General features: G+C 29.4%; 1 protein-coding gene across 3 annotated transcripts; it reads right to left on the bottom strand.

Annotated features, from left to right (window-relative positions):
• Positions 1–11,073: 11,073 nt before the first annotated feature.
• LOC126673856 (trehalose-phosphate phosphatase A) lies at positions 11,074–15,928 on the bottom strand. Of its 3 annotated transcripts, XM_050368168.2 has the most exons (14): positions 15,672–15,928; positions 14,780–14,895; positions 13,836–13,953; positions 13,254–13,746; positions 13,018–13,158; positions 12,838–12,909; positions 12,614–12,739; positions 12,458–12,514; positions 12,245–12,346; positions 12,040–12,117; positions 11,861–11,930; positions 11,711–11,781; positions 11,464–11,556; positions 11,074–11,380 (listed from the first exon to the last, which is right to left on the bottom strand). In XM_050368168.2, the coding sequence occupies exons 4-14, from the start codon at positions 13,545–13,547 to the stop codon at positions 11,327–11,329; spliced, it is 1,158 nt and encodes a 385-aa protein (XP_050224125.1). In that variant the 5' UTR covers positions 13,548–13,746; positions 13,836–13,953; positions 14,780–14,895; positions 15,672–15,928; the 3' UTR covers positions 11,074–11,326. The 3 variants fall into 3 exon arrangements, with proteins under 3 accessions (XP_050224125.1, XP_050224124.1, XP_050224126.1); XM_050368167.2 differs by lacking the exon at positions 14,780–14,895; XM_050368169.2 differs by lacking the exons at positions 14,780–14,895; positions 15,672–15,928 and adding an exon at positions 14,695–14,718.
• Positions 15,929–17,830: the final 1,902 nt, after the last annotated feature.

Raw genomic sequence — 17,830 nt, 5'->3', positions numbered from 1 at the left:
TTTTATGTGTTTTACTTAAATCGGTGAACCGACCGAACCGAACCGAAAAAACCGACTTTCTCGGTTCACCGAACCGAGAAAACCGTGAACCGTAGTAGTGAAGTTTGGTTTTGATTTTTAAGGGGTGGTTTGGTTTGGTTCTGAAAATTGGCGAACCGAACCGAACCGAGCTCACCCATAGTAGCTAGATAGAACCTTTTCCAATTTAAAAATCGATACAAATGAAATGCAATATTAAAAATTAAGATTTATGAAAAAAATGAACGAAACAAAAATTAAAAAGATTGAGTATTTTTAAGTGATTAGGGCATATGGAAATTTGGCAGCCACTTGAACAACAATCATGTGCAACCTCTGAAACTTCAAAATTAAGCACAATTGAAATATCAAATTGAAAAATGGATTACAATTGGCATTTTTAAAAAATATAAAAAAAAAATCGATAAAAGTAAAATATATTTGGATAATTAAATCTTATTTAAATAGAATAATTTTCCTTTTTTAATATATATTATAGACTATAAAATAATAAATATTTGACTCTTTAATCTATTATTAAAAATTTAGAGTTTAAATAAATAAATTTTTTTCTCTCCAATCTTACAGCAGTATTAGAAATAGAAGGTTTATTTTCCACTTTTTAAGGAGTTAGATCTGTTTTGTAAACAAAATGTTATAATTTTTTTGAAGCAATTATTTTATAGATGTGATTTCTATAGTTCCTCATAAAATATCGAGGCGATGACAAAAGTACCTAAAATTTTAAAAATATTTACAAAAGTACCTGTAAACTTTTTTTATTTACAAAAATACGACTGATTTAAAATTAATTACAAAAGTATCAAAAAATGAAAATTAATTACAAAAGTACGATTTGTATAATGTCGGTATAATTATGGTATAATTTTAGAATACTAAAACTATAAATCAAATAATTTAAAAATAATATTTGGTTTATTATTAGTATAATTTCAGTATATTTTCGATATATCGATTATAAATTTTTATATATATTTTCTAGTTGATAACATGTATATTTTTTTTATATGTACTTTTCATTATAGTTGGTAATGAAATAGAGAATTTGTATATTGTTGGTATAATTTTAGCTTATTGTTAGGTTAATATTTAGTATGCAATTTGGTGTAATGTTGATTAATAATATAATTTCAGTATATTTTGATGTGTACACTTTTGGTATACTGTTGGTATAATTTTGGTATATTATTAATTTAATTTTTAGTATACGATTTGATGAAAGTTTGGTAAATTTTCATTTAATATTAATAAAATCTTAGTATGTATAGTGTCGGTATAATTTTGGTATAATGTTGATAAAATGTTAATATAATGTTAGTTTATTAGTATACTGACATTATACCCACAGTATACACCGTATGTTTGATATTATTTTTTGTTTTTTTGTACTTTTGTAAATATTATTAATATTTTTGTAAATGAAAAAAGTCAACATGTAGTTTTATAATTATTTTTATTTTTTTTGGTAAATGGTGTAATTTCCTCTAAGAGTAAATTACACCATTTACCAAAAAAAATAAAAAAAATTATAAAACTACATGTTGACTTTTTTCATTTACAAAAATATTAATAATATTTACAAAAGTACAAAATAATATCAAACATACGGTGTATACTGGAGGTATAATGTTAGTATACTAATAAACTAACATTATATCAACAGTATACCAAAATTATACCGACATTATACATAATGAGATTTTATTAATATTAAATGGAAATTTACCAAAATTACATCAAATCGTATATTAAAAATTAAATTAATAATATACCAAAATTATACCAACAGTATACCAAAAGTGTACACATCAAAATATACTGAAATTTTATTATTACATCAACATTACACCACATCGCATACTAAATATTAACCTAACAATATACTAAAATTATACCAACAATATACAAATTCTCTAGTTCATTACCAACTATAGTGAAAAGTACATATAAAAAATAATATACATGTTATCAACTGGAAAAAATATATAAAAATTTATAATCGATAGACCGAAAATATACTGAAATTATACCAATAATAAACCAAATATTATTTTTAAACTATCTGATTTATAGTTTTAGTATTCCAAAATTATACCATAATTGTACCAACATTATACAAATCGTACTTTTGTAATTAATTTTCATTTTTTGGTACTTTTGTAATTAATTTTAAATCAGTCGTATTTTTGTAAATAAAAAAAGTTTGCTGGTACTTTTGTAAATATTTTTAAAATTTTAGGTAATTTTGTCATCGCCCCTTTATAATATAAACCCATATTGTAATTGTACACCCTTCACAACCCGCACATTTATGTAATCGAAAATTTAGGTAACCTATTAATTTTAAAGCCTAATAGATAAATCTAAATTTTATTACAATTTTAATCAATATTTTTAATTTTTATAATAATATTTTAATTTAAACATTTTGTTGTAATTTTAACTATTATTTCAATTAATTTAATAGTTTTAATCTTTCACCTCAATACAATACGTATTAGTTTTATTTGTATTTTCCAGTCATTTTGAGCTTCATTCTTTTTTTACTTCAACCACTAAAAAATTAAATTTTTTTTAATATTAGAAGGTAATTTTTGAAATTTTAAAAATATTTTCTACTAATCACAAAGTTATTATATAAATTAAATTTAAAATTGGATCAATTAAATTAATTAGAAAAATTGACTAAAATTTCAAAAAAACGATGAAATTGGAACATCATTATAAAACTTAAAAGTTTTACTTAAATTTGTAACAACCCTCAAAGATTTCAATTTATTTTTCTATTAAACCTAATTTTAAACCAAATTGAACCAGCTTTTCCTATTCGACTTAATTTGATTCGACTTAATATACAAACTAGTGAATATAAAATGTGAAATATTTGACGATTCCAAGTTTAATTAAACAAAAAACGCAATATTGGCAACAACTAGGAATTTTTCGATGAAGGGTGTCATTTTACTTCCCATACTTTTTATGTTCTCTTTTATTTGATAAATCTTTTATACATACGGTTTATTATAATTAGTAAATTTTTTAATTATTAGTTTTGAAATATTGTAGATGCCAGAAGTAAGAAAATTAATGCGATAAAATATTGTTAAAATGAAATTATATATTTATTAAATTTATTTAATAATATTAATATACAGCTAGAATCTTATCCAATATTTTATTTATATTTTATATAAAAGTAGATATGTAATCAAATCAACCTTTAAGAGATAAGTGGGTCCGTATAATCCACGCAGATATGATGAGCACGTGATATGAACCAAACATGTACTTTTCATCAATTTCTAAGGGCCAAATGTATACTTCTGCCCCCAAACTTTAACCTTTTGATCAATTGTACATTCATACTTAGGTGATAATCATTTTAACACTTACATTTTGAATTAACACATTCTAATGCTCCTAAAGTATATGTTTTTTTTGTTTAAAAAGCCTCTCAACTTTAAATTAGCTCTTTCTGCCTCCTATTCTTTCATTTTTTGTATTTATAAGACCTTCTAAGTTCTATGGATGTCCGTTAAAAATAAATTACACGCGTTTGACAAACATCCACCGAATTGTCCTATAAATACGAAAAATGAAAAGATAGAGGTTAGAAATAGCTAATTGAAATTGAAAGACTTTTCAAAAAAAAACATATACTTTAGGATTTTGAGAATGGATGAATATTTTATTTACATAAATTAAATATATTTTTTATTCTTTCTTTTTACTAAAGGTTAAACTTGTGTAATTGTTTCTAATAGACTAATACATAAATTAAAAAAAGTCATATATTTCATTTATTTTTTAGTCTAATTGACATTTGCTTCTATGCTCATTTCTTTCGTCATTTGAATGAAAATACCTAACACGTCTTAGAGACGAACATTTATACTTTGTCTTTTCAAAATGAATAACAATATGATCTATATTTTATTTGCATTTCTAGATAATTTTATAATATTAATTAACAGGACTCACTTGCCACATCCTATAAATTTGTTTTATTTTAAAGATAATTTAGTAATTTAATTTATTCTCTTAGAATATTTTAATTTGCTTATATAATAAAACAAACATAAAACTTAAGAAACCAAATCCAACCACACTAAAACTACCTATCCAAACGGAGAAATCCAGCCATGCCACTTTTAGATTAGTGGTTAATGGTGAATTTACACTCACAGAAGAGACGAGAAATGAGGGGCAGGTCTAGTGTATTTTTTGAAATTTTGATGTGATTTAAGATCGATTAAACTATTAATTATTGAGCATTCACAAATACAGTGCCATTTTTTATGCAAAATTTAACATGAAAAACTGATAAAATGCTACATTTAGCATAATTTTCTGAATTCGTCTCCAATGCAAAAAGTGTTATAATAGCTTAATATGATAATTATTTATTAATTTTTTTTATCATGTTATAAAAAAAATTCAATCATATGTTTTATAATTTTTTTTAAAATATACTACGATCATGTACGGAAGTGTTGCCCTTCGGCTCAGCAATATGGAAAAATAATTTTTATTTTTTATTTGATAAAATAATGAGCTCTTTTAAATAGAATTGTTAAGTGAATTGATGAATTATAAAAAAATAAAATGTTTTATAAATTATTTTAATATGCGGGCGTGTGTCCTACAATTAAAAATTTAATTAATTGAGATCGTAAAAAAACATAAAATTTAAAATGAAAAGAAAAACAATAAATAATGAAAAGAAAGTAATAATAAAATTATAAGTGAAAATGAATTTTGATTGGTCATGCTAAATGTAACATAGGATATAACATATACTAAATTTAACACGGTAGCACTGCATTGGAGTTGAATTTAATGACTCAGTGTTAAATTATAGCATTAGCATGTCAATTTACATTGAATTGTGGATGCTCCGACTTAATTAGATTTCATATTTGTTAAAAATGAAAAAGAAAAATAAATAAAAAATAGAAAAAATCTAGCGGTTGGGAGATTTTTATTATAAAATTTTATTTAACTAAGTGAAGTGAGATATTAGAAGAGAGAAAATTGTTGAAGGGTTACTATTCTAGTAATTCTGATTATCTATGGATCTAATTCTGTTGGACTTGTTAATTTAATATCAGCTGAACCTAGAGGAACTAGTAAAAATAAGGTAAGCCATTTTTTTATAAGGCCCAATAAAATGTTAGCAGAGATCACATTCCATCAAACTAGAGCATAAATGAGTGAGTTGTTTATAAAATAAAATCTTAAAAATTAGACAAAAGGTCTGAAAAACTACCGACCTTTCAATTTTTTTTAGGCTTAATTACTTAAAAACCACTCACCTTGAATTTTTTTTTCGTTTATACCATGACCTAGAAAAAAATTCATTTATACCCTGACGTATGTATTTATGTTTCACCTCTACCCCGAAACACTAAATTAACCTCTTTTCATTTAGAAAAAAGTTTAAAATAGTTCTTCATTTTTAACCTAAGCTAATTAGAGTTTAATTAGAAATGAATTTTTCTCTAAATGAATGACTATTTTAAACTTTTTTTTTAAAATAAAAAGATGTTAATTTAGTGCCTCAGGGTAGAGATGAAACATAAACACATACGTCAGGGTATAAATGAATTTTTTCCTAGGTCAGGGTATAAACGAAAAAAAAGTTCAAGGTGGGTGGTTTTTAAGTAATTAAGCCTTTTTTTTAATAACACCCTCATCTTGTAATTTTTTCAACAACACCCTATTTCGTATTTTTCGATTTCAATAGCACCCTAAATTTAAAAAAAAAGATGATTTTACTATTATAAGGATTAAACTTTTTAAAATAATTAAATTTAAGGGTCATTTTATACTTTTTTCTACTTGGACAAATTCAAATAAGTCCCTTAACTTAAAAACCTTTCAAAAAAATTCAAATAAATAAATAAATATATATTAATAATTTAATTTTAAATCAAAAAGAAGGAAGATGAGCAGCTCGTCTTCCTCCATGGAAGACCATCTGCTGGTCTTCCATGGGGGAAGACCAGCGAGCCATGGAAGACCAGCCGCTCGTTGGTCTTCCCCCATGGAAGACCAGCTGCTGGTCTTCCATGGAGGAAGACGAGCCAGCTCCTACAGAGTGGGTTCGTTTTTTTTTTAATTTAAAATTAAATATTTGTTCTTGTATTTTTTTATTTTGTGAAGAAGATGGCGTTTATGTATAATTTAAAACATTGTTTAGAACTTATGATATATATGAAGGATTTTTTTTTTGAATATTAACCAAATGAAAAAAAGTTTAATTTGATGTTTTAGGGTGCTATTGAAACCGAAAAATATGAAATAGGATGCTATTGAAAAATGGGGTATTCCTATTAAATAGCACCACCTTTAGCGTTTTTTGCGATTTAAGCCACTACTACAAATTGTCTCAATTGTTAGCCCAAACTTTCCAATCTTTTTAATTATTAGCCCAGGTTTCAATTCCGGCATCTGAAATCCCACGTGGCTCGCCGGATTGCCTCGTCAGCGCCAGCGTGGCTTCTTCATGCGACGTCGTTTTGGATTATTCCTACCAAATAACACGAACTACCATTTTGTCTCAAATATTAGCACAACCTTTTAAATATTTTTAAATTTTAGCCTAAAATTCGTTTTCGGCTATTGGAATCACAACTAACCCTACGTCACAGTCATAAATTTATAACCCTAAAATCACAACTATAAATTCACAAACTCTAAATGCTATGTATGTTATGTTACTATCAACTATTACAGAATGCTATATATGTTATCAACTGTTACTCACAACTACTGAATGCTATGTATGTTATCAACTGTCAAGCCATATAAGTACAATAAGTTAGTGCTTGTGTTAATAGCGCCTACTTCATCTTAATAATGGGTCATATAAGTGCAACAAATTAGTTTAATTAATATAAATATATTTAACGGGTTATATAAATGTCGCTCTCATGCAAACAATTACTATTTAGAAATAAATATTATATTTTGATATTTTAATTAATTTTAATTGTAAATGAAAATAATTTATTTAAAGACAAAGTATTATATTTGTGTAATACCCCAAAATAATTGATTAACTAATTGGAAAACGTGTACAGTCTGGATTCGCCAGGGTGGCGTTATCAGAAAGTTTTCATCTAAAATTTAGATAAGTAAGTTTTAGTAGGTCGATTTCAGGAAATTAAGATTACAGTTCAATTCTAAAGTTAGAATTGAAATTAAAAGGAAAAATATTAAGAAAAGTCTAAAATAAAGTACAGGGACCAAAGTGATAATTTAGCCACTTTGTGTCGGTAATGGAAATATTGGATTTTGACGGGAAAGTGTTAATATCGAGCTTCGTATTATTTATCGGATATAAATAATACGTAACAATAATAATTTAAGAATTTATCGATTTAGTTATGGACTAAATCGTACGAAAGAAAAGTTTAAAGGATAAATGATAATAAACAAAAAGAGCAAGGACCAAAGTGAGCATTTAACCTTAATATATAAGGATTGAAATATGAAGAAAGGAGAATCAGAAGGGTGATCTCCAGAAGCTTCAAACGCCGATTACGATCGTTTCGCCGCCGTTTCGCCGTTCGACGTCCGATTCGAGCGATTTTCGCGGCGATCTCTTTAGAATCGAAAGCCCTATCGTTTCCGAACATCAAATCAAGGTAAATCTTCAAAAAATTTGGTTAGAAATGGTTAAAAGGGGGCTGTTTTAGGTATATAGAATATTAGGATCGAATTTAACGTTTTTGAAGTTATTATAGCGTTTTAATGAAAACCGAGATGCGGGTTTTGTATAGTTGAATGTATAGCACGTCGGGATGGCTGAAAAGCCCCGGAAAACGACTTTCCTATATGTACTATTATTCATATGTTATAAAGAAACATAGTACGTCCCCATACGTACTTTTAATTATAACGAATAACCATACGTGCGTGTGTTATAGATGTATGATTGTAGATTGGAATGTGCATGTCATGGTCCATAAAGGATCAATACAACAGAACGGAAAATAGAATTAAATAATAAGCGTAAAACGAGAATTTGTACGATGGTACAACCAAATATAAGAACTAAGATACAAGGTTGATCTCGGTAGAGGAATCCCGAGACCTGTATCTTATCCATTCTCGATAATAGTCCTCGGGATTCATATGAAGATAAAATCAAGCGTAATATATCGAGAATCAATATGAGATAAGAGTAATAATTAAGATATGATATCAGATACATCGGTTGGCGTGGCTATCGATGTCAAATGATTAAAAACACATCGGTTGACTTTGCTATCGATGTCAGATATGTGAAACACATCGGTTGGCTTTGCTATCGATGTCAGATGATTAAAAACACATCGGTTGGCTTTGCTATCGATGTCAGAGAAGTGATCACATCGGTTGGCTTTGCTATCGATGTCAGATAAGTGATTACATCGGTTGGCTTTGCTATCGATGTCAGAAGGATAAAATCAGAGAAACTTAATGAGAAGAATAAAGATAATCAAAACTATAACAGTAAAGAAAACATGTCAAGTATACACGTAGTATAAACGTACATAAGACATAAGAATGAGGCAAGTATATCAAGTACGTCTATAACATAACCGCTTAGTTTATGATACGTACCTGACCTATAAAGGTATGAGTGAATATATGAAGTAAGATCATATGAATTATGATCCAAAAAGAATACTTTCTATATAAAGAGGTTTTCAAACGTTTTCACTCTTTATGTAATATTGCTTGTAATTAAATGTATTCACTCAGTTTTATACTGACCCCGTTGTTATTCCAATTTTTACAGGTTGAGTTAGGTATGATGTGGAGAATGAAGCTTCCGAAGTTTTAATTCTCGGAAGTAGTACGAGTCATGAGACTAGGTTCTCATTCTAGCAAGTCCGCAGTAGTTTAGAATAGTCAGACTCTATTTGTGAAGCGCTTTAACTCTGATATGTATTTCAAACAGGGGTCGTGTATATTTTGATATTATTATGATATACGAGATATAATTTGATTTGCAAAAAAAATTAGTATGTATTTTCAGGCTTGCTACGGGTTTTGGAGCTACCACTCCCATTTCCTAGCGCCGGTCGCGGCTCAATAATTTGGGTCGTGACAATTTGATATTTTGATTAATTTTAAAGTTAAATAACGGGTCATGTAAATACCTTAATTAACATTAATACATATAACGAGACATATAAATGTCGCTCATGTGCATAGCATGTGATAATAATAAATTAATATTATATATAACGGGTCTTATTAATTAATATCACAAACGTGGTATAGTTTCTATTTAAATAAAAATAATTATAATAATTTATTTACAAATAAAATATTATATTTAATATTTTAATTAATGTAAAATTTAAATAACGGATCATGTAATCGCTCACATTTATAACACGTGGCAAAACGCTAGTACTATATATAAAACCACGGGTTGGGGTGGGGGGGGGGGTGGGTACAGGCACATTTACGTTATTATCCTCTTCACTTTATAAAATATAATTATTAATTAAAAACTATTGAGATAATTATTAGAAAAAGAGTACTAACTAAAATAAATTTCTAATTTAGAATGCTAATTAAATTAAACTACTATATTAAGATAATTGTTTAGAATACTAATTAAAATAAACTATTATAAATATTTAACAATTACTATTTTAATTATATGTATATGATATAAAATTCTAAATAAGGTAAACTACTTTCAATAAATTAATATTTTAATTATTATTTGATTTTTTTATTTAAATTCTGTATATATAATTATAAAATTTTATTATCAATTAAAAATGTTAAACTATTAAATTAATCATCCAAAGTATTATATAAGATAAACTATTTCTAATTAACTATTATTTTAAATATTATTTAATAATTTGACGAGTCACACTGCGAGCCAAGTGTGAAACACATGAAACGACACTAGTTATTCTTAAATGTGCACATTAGATTCCAATAGCTGAAAACAGATTTTAGGCTAAAATTTAAAAATATTTAAAAGGTTGTGCTAATATTTGAGACAAAATGGTAGTTCGTGTTATTTGGTAGGAATAATCCAAAACGACGTCGCATAAAGAGGCCACGTTGGCGCTGACGAGGCAATCCGGCGAGCCACGTGGGATTTCAGATGCCGGAATTGGGATCTGTGCTAATAATTAAAAAGATTGGAAAGCTTGTGCTAACAATTGAGACAATTTGTAGTAGTGGCTTAAATCGCAAAAAACGCTAAAGGTTGTGCTATTTAATAGGAATACCCCTTGAAAAAATTATAAGGGTTATTGAAAAAAGAATGAAAGGTAGGTAGTTTTTCAGTCTTTTGCCTAAAAATTACACATATTTACGATAATATTGACCAATTTTATTTTTTAATATAGATATGTTTTCTGGAATTGACTATTTATATAATTTAATCTTTTATACATATTATTTTTTGTAAATATTTATAAAAAATATGATCTATCTTCTCTATACAATCTATCTTTGACCCTCTAGTAGCAAGCAACTCAGCTCCACTTAATGATATTTTTGAAGAGAGAAACACTTAATCTAACCACAACCGCGGAATAATCATTGTAAACAGCTTACATTGCTATTAAACTTTTGGAAAATATTTTACAACTTTAATAACCCTCCTTATATAGCGATCAATAAGTGAGTTCCCTTCCAAAAATGCATATCTCAAAATCAACTTTTAATCCATTCATCTTTTTATTATTACGTTATGAGTTAAAAACAAAAGGGATTATACACCATTACTCTTTACTTTCACATCCAGATGTTTAGAATCCCAGACATTATTAATTGATTTCTCTTTTTCAAATTTAACTCGTTCATCACATATGCTCTTTACGGTCAGCACTCCCGCACATGAGCTACTACTGCTAAAAAAAAGTGCGTAAATAAGATTAATATGAAGACAAAAAAAGAACATTATAAATGAGTAAAAAGAACATCAAACATTTATAGAATTATGTATGAACCCAAATGAGGGTAATCTAATTAAAAATGCAAATAAAGGAAATAGATCACTGATACAGTAAGCTTAATTAAGCTATATAAAGAGCAGCATTATAAAGATAATTAAACAAAGGGATTTACAGTTAAAACACAAGAAGCAGCATTCACTTGAGCACTGTCATAATTAGGCAGACTGAGGATCTCTGCTTCTAAACTACTTGCTGTATTTCCTAGAAGAAAAAAATTAATAAAACAAAAGAAGAAACATATAAGCTTTTTCTTATCGTATGTGTATGTCAGAGTATTCTACTCCTCTTTTATATAATGGTTATAGAGCACTTGTTTTACTCCATATCACCAAGGAATTTAGGAACTCCATCACCTGAAATAGATAACAATCAGCGTAAGATTTTTGAGAAAAGCGAAGAACATTAAAGAAAGCTCTTCTTTGCTAAGATTACATACTTCCGACGGATCCCTGAGAGAGTAAAAAGCATTGCTTTCCTTGGGGGTCGATGACACTAATATACCATACCCGCAATTCCTCTCTCGCAAAACCTGTAGCAAGTACAAGTTAAAAGTCGGTCACAATCACTTGCACCTCAAGTCTATGTTGTATGGAAATTTAAAACGCCGAAATAAAAAACAGAAAACAATATCTTTTATAAGAATATATTATTAACGACTGCATCGTAGTATTTCTCATGTTTACCTTAAATGCATCTTCATCTGTCCGGTCATCTCCAACATAAATTGGAAGCACATCATCACAGTTGCTCAGACCTAAAAATAAATTTTAGTTCAAGCTTCCTACATGAAAGGATAAGTAATCGAGATTCTAAAAGTAATAGTAGTTACTAACCGAGGGAATCAAGCAAAAACGTCACAGCTTTCCCCTTGTCCCAATTGATCACAGGTCGGACTTCTAAAACCTGGTTGTATTCAGAAGAACATAAATTTTACAAAACTGAATAATCTAAGCGGAACCGATAGGGATATAAAAAATCTCAAACGAATCAAATTGATGGCTCATAAACTTACTTTCCTCCCATGAGTCAATCGCAGGCGTGGATAGTTTTTTATGACATCATGAACACACTGTGCAACTGTTGTCCAGCTCTACAAATAGTTGAAGAAATATAAATTAGAATTAAAGAAGCCAAAAACAAAGTATTCCAGTAAATTTTAAGTCAACATTTGTTCTTTGGAAGAGAATAAAACTAAAAGGCAAAGAAGAGTTTTCCACCTTCTCATCTACATTACGATAATGTACAGAGACACAGAACTTGTTGTTTTCCACTTTGGCTCCTTTAATATGTTTGGTACTCTCAATGAGGGAACTGTTGATCTGCTCAAGTCAACAAATCAAGATGCTTTATAAACCAATGGAAAATGCAGTATTTATAATTAAAGATCAATAACATAGCCTAAGCTCTCTGTCACTACAGTAAATACATACCTCATCAATCATGGGTAAGAATTCACTAGCAGGTTGGAACAAATTAACTTCCTTGCCCTATTTAAGAAGACATCAAATCCTAAGTGTAAGACAGAATAATAAAGAACTTGTAGCAAAAGAAATAACTGAACATGACAACTATTTGCAGAATGCTACCTGCTGATCAGTAGACCTGATACAGTTTGTGTGTTCATCAGAAACAGATTGTCTAACGGGGCCCATGATGTCCATCCCATGACTACCAGCATAATAGAGTTCTTTTAGCCCTACAAACTCGTATACCTGCATTAAATACACCTACCAATTAGAGACAACACGTCGACATGCCACAATCAAGATGTTAAAATCCCATCTGTTGTTTCCAGAAGCCTGTCAATTACCTTATCACGGCTTCTTCCACTAATTATTGCTGTTGGAAAACATTTTGCAACATTCTTTACTGCAGAACGCATCTGTGGAATTAAAGTATCAGAGATGATACAGAAGATGAGAGTTGTAATAGGTAAAAAAAAATTAACTTTAGTTGGACCATTTATCTACATCCAAAAACTACTACTTACAGCACTAGACATGAAGGCACAGTCAGGGTTATCAACAATTGGTGATAGAGTTCCATCATAATCCAAAAACAGTGCTATCCTCTTTCCCTTTGCAAAATTTGCTATTTGATCAAAAGATGTTAGTGCTGATGGATACTTGAGCTGCACAATGAGAAAAAAATGCATGTGATCATGTGTTAGTTTCTAACTAGAATCAAAGATAGCTTCAGGTAAAATTTTGAGGGAAATGTTTTTACCATCCATGTGCGATAGGCAAAATCGATGTCAGCTGATGAGAGCTCGGTACCAAAATCCTTGGCTATCCTCTTATGAGGTGGAGATGAGGATTTCATGGCATCAAGCCAGCTACTGGAGCGAACATCATCTAGAACTCCAGTTTTCTTCCTAGGAATAGTTAGCCACAAATTTGATGAAAAGGCTAATCCAGCAGATGCGTAGGGCAACAGAGTAGAATGAATGCCCAGTCTTGACTTGGTTATGGGTGCAGGGTCAGTGAGAACAGGAGCAGTGTGATTAGATTTAAGGTCCATTGGATCCAGATTTGTTGAGCAGCTTTTGATATAAAGATGAAGTGTTATCAGAAGCACAAAATGAATTGGTTGACGATTTCAGTATGCAATTGAGATATTATCTTCACCCAACCCTTTTGTCAATAAAAAACCACCTCTTCAAAGTTTTCTTGTCACAGCTAGTTGGCGAGCAGTCCATTAAGCATGCAAGTCTTGAACACTGATATAATAGCACAAAATTGGTAAGCCAAAGTGATACAATTAAATTAATAGGCATATACTTTCAGATGGACCCATGAAAAGAATTACCTAAAAATTGTCATCTCCCAAGCAGCCACAATTATATATGGGATGAAGAAATATGCAATAGGATGTTGAGAGTTTGAGAAATTTAGTTGCCTTTACGACTTCAGATATCTACTAAAACCTGCAAGAATGAACAAAAGCTTCGGAATGTGCTCGATAATAAACCATCAAATCACGACCTACACATTGAGAGAAACGTGCTTGATTGTAATAAATTAGAATGCAAGCCTTAGCAAATAATTATAGGAACTTTTCAACAAAATGATGAATAAAGAGGCATTCAAAAGCACTGTTAAAATTATGACAAGAACCATAAGCGATTTGATTTACGTGGGAAAATATTGTCAAAAACTATCACCGAATCAAATTATTTAGTCAACAGCTATACTAGGCTGACATAAGCCCCCATTTCCTTCTGAGAAAAGTAAATTAATTTCAACATCTGCATTTAAGGTATTCTCTACAGAATAAGAACAACATTCCTGAAGCATTAGAGGCTCTAGTTTCAGTCATTCTAAGGTTTTTCACAGCATTATGCATATTGGCTAAAAAGATTGAAAATCAAGTAGTCCTAATTATCTAGAATCAACTGTTCTGTAAGACATTTGAATCATTGAATACACTAAAGTCCAAGAGACAAATAGTTATTTGTTAATCTGTCGATAACCTAGGAAAACGTAAACTTTAACAGGAAAACCTCGAAGATATGAAAAGCCCGGTAAAAGAATTGGCATCACCATTTCAGCCTCAGCCTCAGACTGAAAACCTTAATCTTCCATTTGTATCTAGCTACCAACATCTACTTAGCAGGAAACAAACATATAAATGATTATCATTAAAGAATAGTTAAAGAGTAAATCACCTACAGAGTACAGAAAACAAAGAATAAACAGGAAACTAGAGAAAATGCAGGGGAAGAAACAAACAAATAAAAAACAGTGTTGAACCTTCAAAAGTGTCCCACAGAGGAAATATTAGCGATACGGTAGGTTAAAAAGCTAGTAACACCCCCACATATATAGTGGAGAGGAAGCATTACCATAAGTAACCACACATGATGGGCCTACATACAGAGCATGGGGAATAATTAAACATATGGACCCGACTCCATAAAAAAACGAAGATTCAACAATGACATAATTCAATATTAATGCAATTAAAAAAATATAGATATCTCAATCGTTTTGTAGCTATCACACATTCCACTGCGCCCACCAACATAAGTATTTCCCCAAAAAAAAAATCTGTAAAAGTATGAGTATACATATACAGCTCTATGATTTAACAATGACGCGAATTAGAAATCAATACCCAATGATTATAACGTTTTCATGAACTTAATTACATATGGATCAAGATTCCAAATTTTGACAGTGTAGGGTTAAAAAATATGAGTATAGATATACAGTTCTATGATTTTGAACAGTATTAGCTTGAAGAAATTGACAATTGACCAGACAATAAAATCAAATCAAATTATCAAAGAAACAAGAAATCCAAAAACTAACATCAAATCGTTGCCTATTGAAATTCGAATTTTGAATTCAAAAACTAACATCACAGCGGTCACAGAAGCACTACATATATAAAAAAAAAAAAAACGCACGAAAATTTGAATTTTCGATAGAAAAAAATTAAAAAGAGCGCTGAGAATTATATTTGATGCAGCAGCTCAAATCATTAAACGGTGATAATGCAGGCAAACAGAAAGAAAAAACAGCATTTGTAATAAAAAAATTAATCAAAACGGAAAATTCAAAAAAATAATCAAAACAGAACAAATTAATTCAAACAGCAATGGCAAGATAGCAGAAATGATAGGTAAATAAGAAGAGTTACCTCTGGTTAGAGAATGATTCTTTCAATGTATTTTCCCGGTGTTTCTGAGCAGCCAAACAAGAAAGAACGGCGGAAAAAGTGTGTAGCAAAACAATCAAAAAATGACGGTGTCGGTGGTGGTGGTAGAGAGGGGGAAAATAGAAATAAAAAACCCTAGAATCGCAGAAAACGAGAACGAAGCTAAAAAGGGATGGGACTATTACCAAATCGATGCAAAAATAAACCGAAAAGAAGAGGAAAAAAAGAAAGAAGGTTAGGCTGAAAAACAGGTTCGGTATTTATACAAGTTTCAGATTTTTGACCAACGTGTTTTACAAGGCACCCACGGTTGTTGAATCAGGAAACACCGCAATTAAAAATTAAACACGCTCAATCCTCATTCATGTCAACCTACGCGCTTATTAATGCTTCAGTAAATTCGGGTGATGGTATCGTACGCGCTGATTGGGGATTGGTTTTAGTTTTCATTTGGTAGTAACCGAAAGAATCTGGAAGTTTTTTTATTTCGCTTTTGTGACTTAAAATAAAATAAATAAGGAAAGAAGGTTTTTAATAGGAAATTCTAAAAGGCAAAAGAAGGTGGGCCCGGGGGATCTTAGAGAATACAAGACACGTGGCAAACGAGACTTTGAAGCCAAAGCGCGTGTAGACACCTGTGAGTGAGTAGAGGCTGACGTGGCCACGTTTCCAGTGGGGTCCTGCCGTCTTAAGTGCCTGGTGTGAAACGTATTGTCGCTTTCAGGAACAGAGTAACAGCTGGGTGATCGTCGGTGACGGTGGTTGTATGGGAATTTATATAGCCAAACAGATGGTCCCACGTGGCAGATGTGTGGGGACTGAGGTCCAGATATTGTATGAGACGGTAGCCATACGATTGTTTGAGGTGGCGAGGGACGATTTCGGGATTAGAAAACAGTAGCCACATACATTTCCACGTGGCACGGTGTGGGACTTGTTGACGAAGAGATAAAAACTCAAAGGCAGAGAATTAGTTACGGAAAATCCCCTAGAATCCAAATCAAAATTTATTTTGCCCAACTATTACTAAACCCTATTTCTTTCTTCTCGATTTTGAATTCATTTCATAATTGAATTTAAGCTTAGAAAATGAGTTTGAGAAGTTTGGAGTTCTTAAATTTGGCTCTAACTTCAGTTAAGGCTAATCCAATTAGCTAAACAAAATTAATTAATACTTTTTCTGTTCTAAACTAATTAATATCAAGAAAAAACTACACATATTTCAATAATTAAAAAATAAAGAGATATTAAAAAATGCATACTAACTCCCGCTACCACCCGTTAACAACTATCTTAAGATAGGTCTATCTCCGATAAAAAAACATTAGTCAGCCAATTCAATTTAATATAGTATAATTTTCAATTTCAATTGTTTTTAATTAAAATAATAATTTAATAAATTTTATTTTAAAAAAATAAGATTCAATTAAATATGTATCAATCAAATACCCAGTTTCAATAATTCGATGAAATCAAATTTATACAAAATATTTTTATTTTATTAAATGATACTCGCTCCATTCAACATTAGTTGATGTTTTAGAGAGAGGAATTTGTTCTCAATGACGTTCTAGGATTTCAACACACTTTCAAATTTTATATTCCACATTTAACCTAATCTTCTATCTTTACTTAATGAAAGTTTTCAAAATCTAATTACATATTTTTTCACAAGTTGTCTTATTTAATAGGGCTAATTTAGTCAATAACGGCTGCATTAAAAGCAAATTAGTGGGTTTTTAATTTGCCGAATGAAGTGAGTAACTACTAAATACCGTTCCTAAATTATTAGGTATAACACTTTTTTTTTAAATACTCTTTTATTTTACTTTTAATTCTAAAACTCACATTCAAATATTCTCATCTCACGTTCAAACACGAAAACATTCATAATTTTTTTTTTATCAAAAAATACAGTTATATTATTTTAAATTCAAATATATTAATTTGTATATTAATTTTTTTATCAAAAGAATACACTTATATTATTTTTTAGTACAGATTATAAGCTATTTTGTTTAATCGTTTAATTGCATTTAATTTAAAAAAAATCAAATTTTTTCGTTTAATTTCAAAAAAAATTGTTTAGTTTAAAAAGTGTTTTTCCTTTAATTTCAAAAAAAAATCGTATAATTAAGAAA

The sequence above is a fragment of the Mercurialis annua genome, linkage group LG3, assembly GCF_937616625.2.
Source record: "Mercurialis annua linkage group LG3, ddMerAnnu1.2, whole genome shotgun sequence".
Classification (NCBI taxonomy): Eukaryota; Viridiplantae; Streptophyta; class Magnoliopsida; order Malpighiales; family Euphorbiaceae; genus Mercurialis; species Mercurialis annua.
The sequence above is the reverse complement of the archived record's forward strand: the minus strand, read 5'-3'. Positions and strand labels throughout refer to the sequence as shown.

Excerpts from the sequence above, each read along its gene's own strand:
- LOC126673856 (XM_050368168.2), bottom strand. The coding sequence starts at position 13,547 with ATGGACCTTAAATCTAATCACACTGCTCCTGTTCTCACTGACCCTGCA. Across the intron at positions 12,740-12,837 it reads GTGGAAGAAGCCGTGATAAG|GTATACGAGTTTGTAGGGCT; the intron begins GTAATTGACAGG and ends TATTTAATGCAG. Across the intron at positions 11,782-11,860 it reads GTTTTTGCTTGATTCCCTCG|GTCTGAGCAACTGTGATGAT; the intron begins GTTAGTAACTAC and ends ATTTATTTTTAG.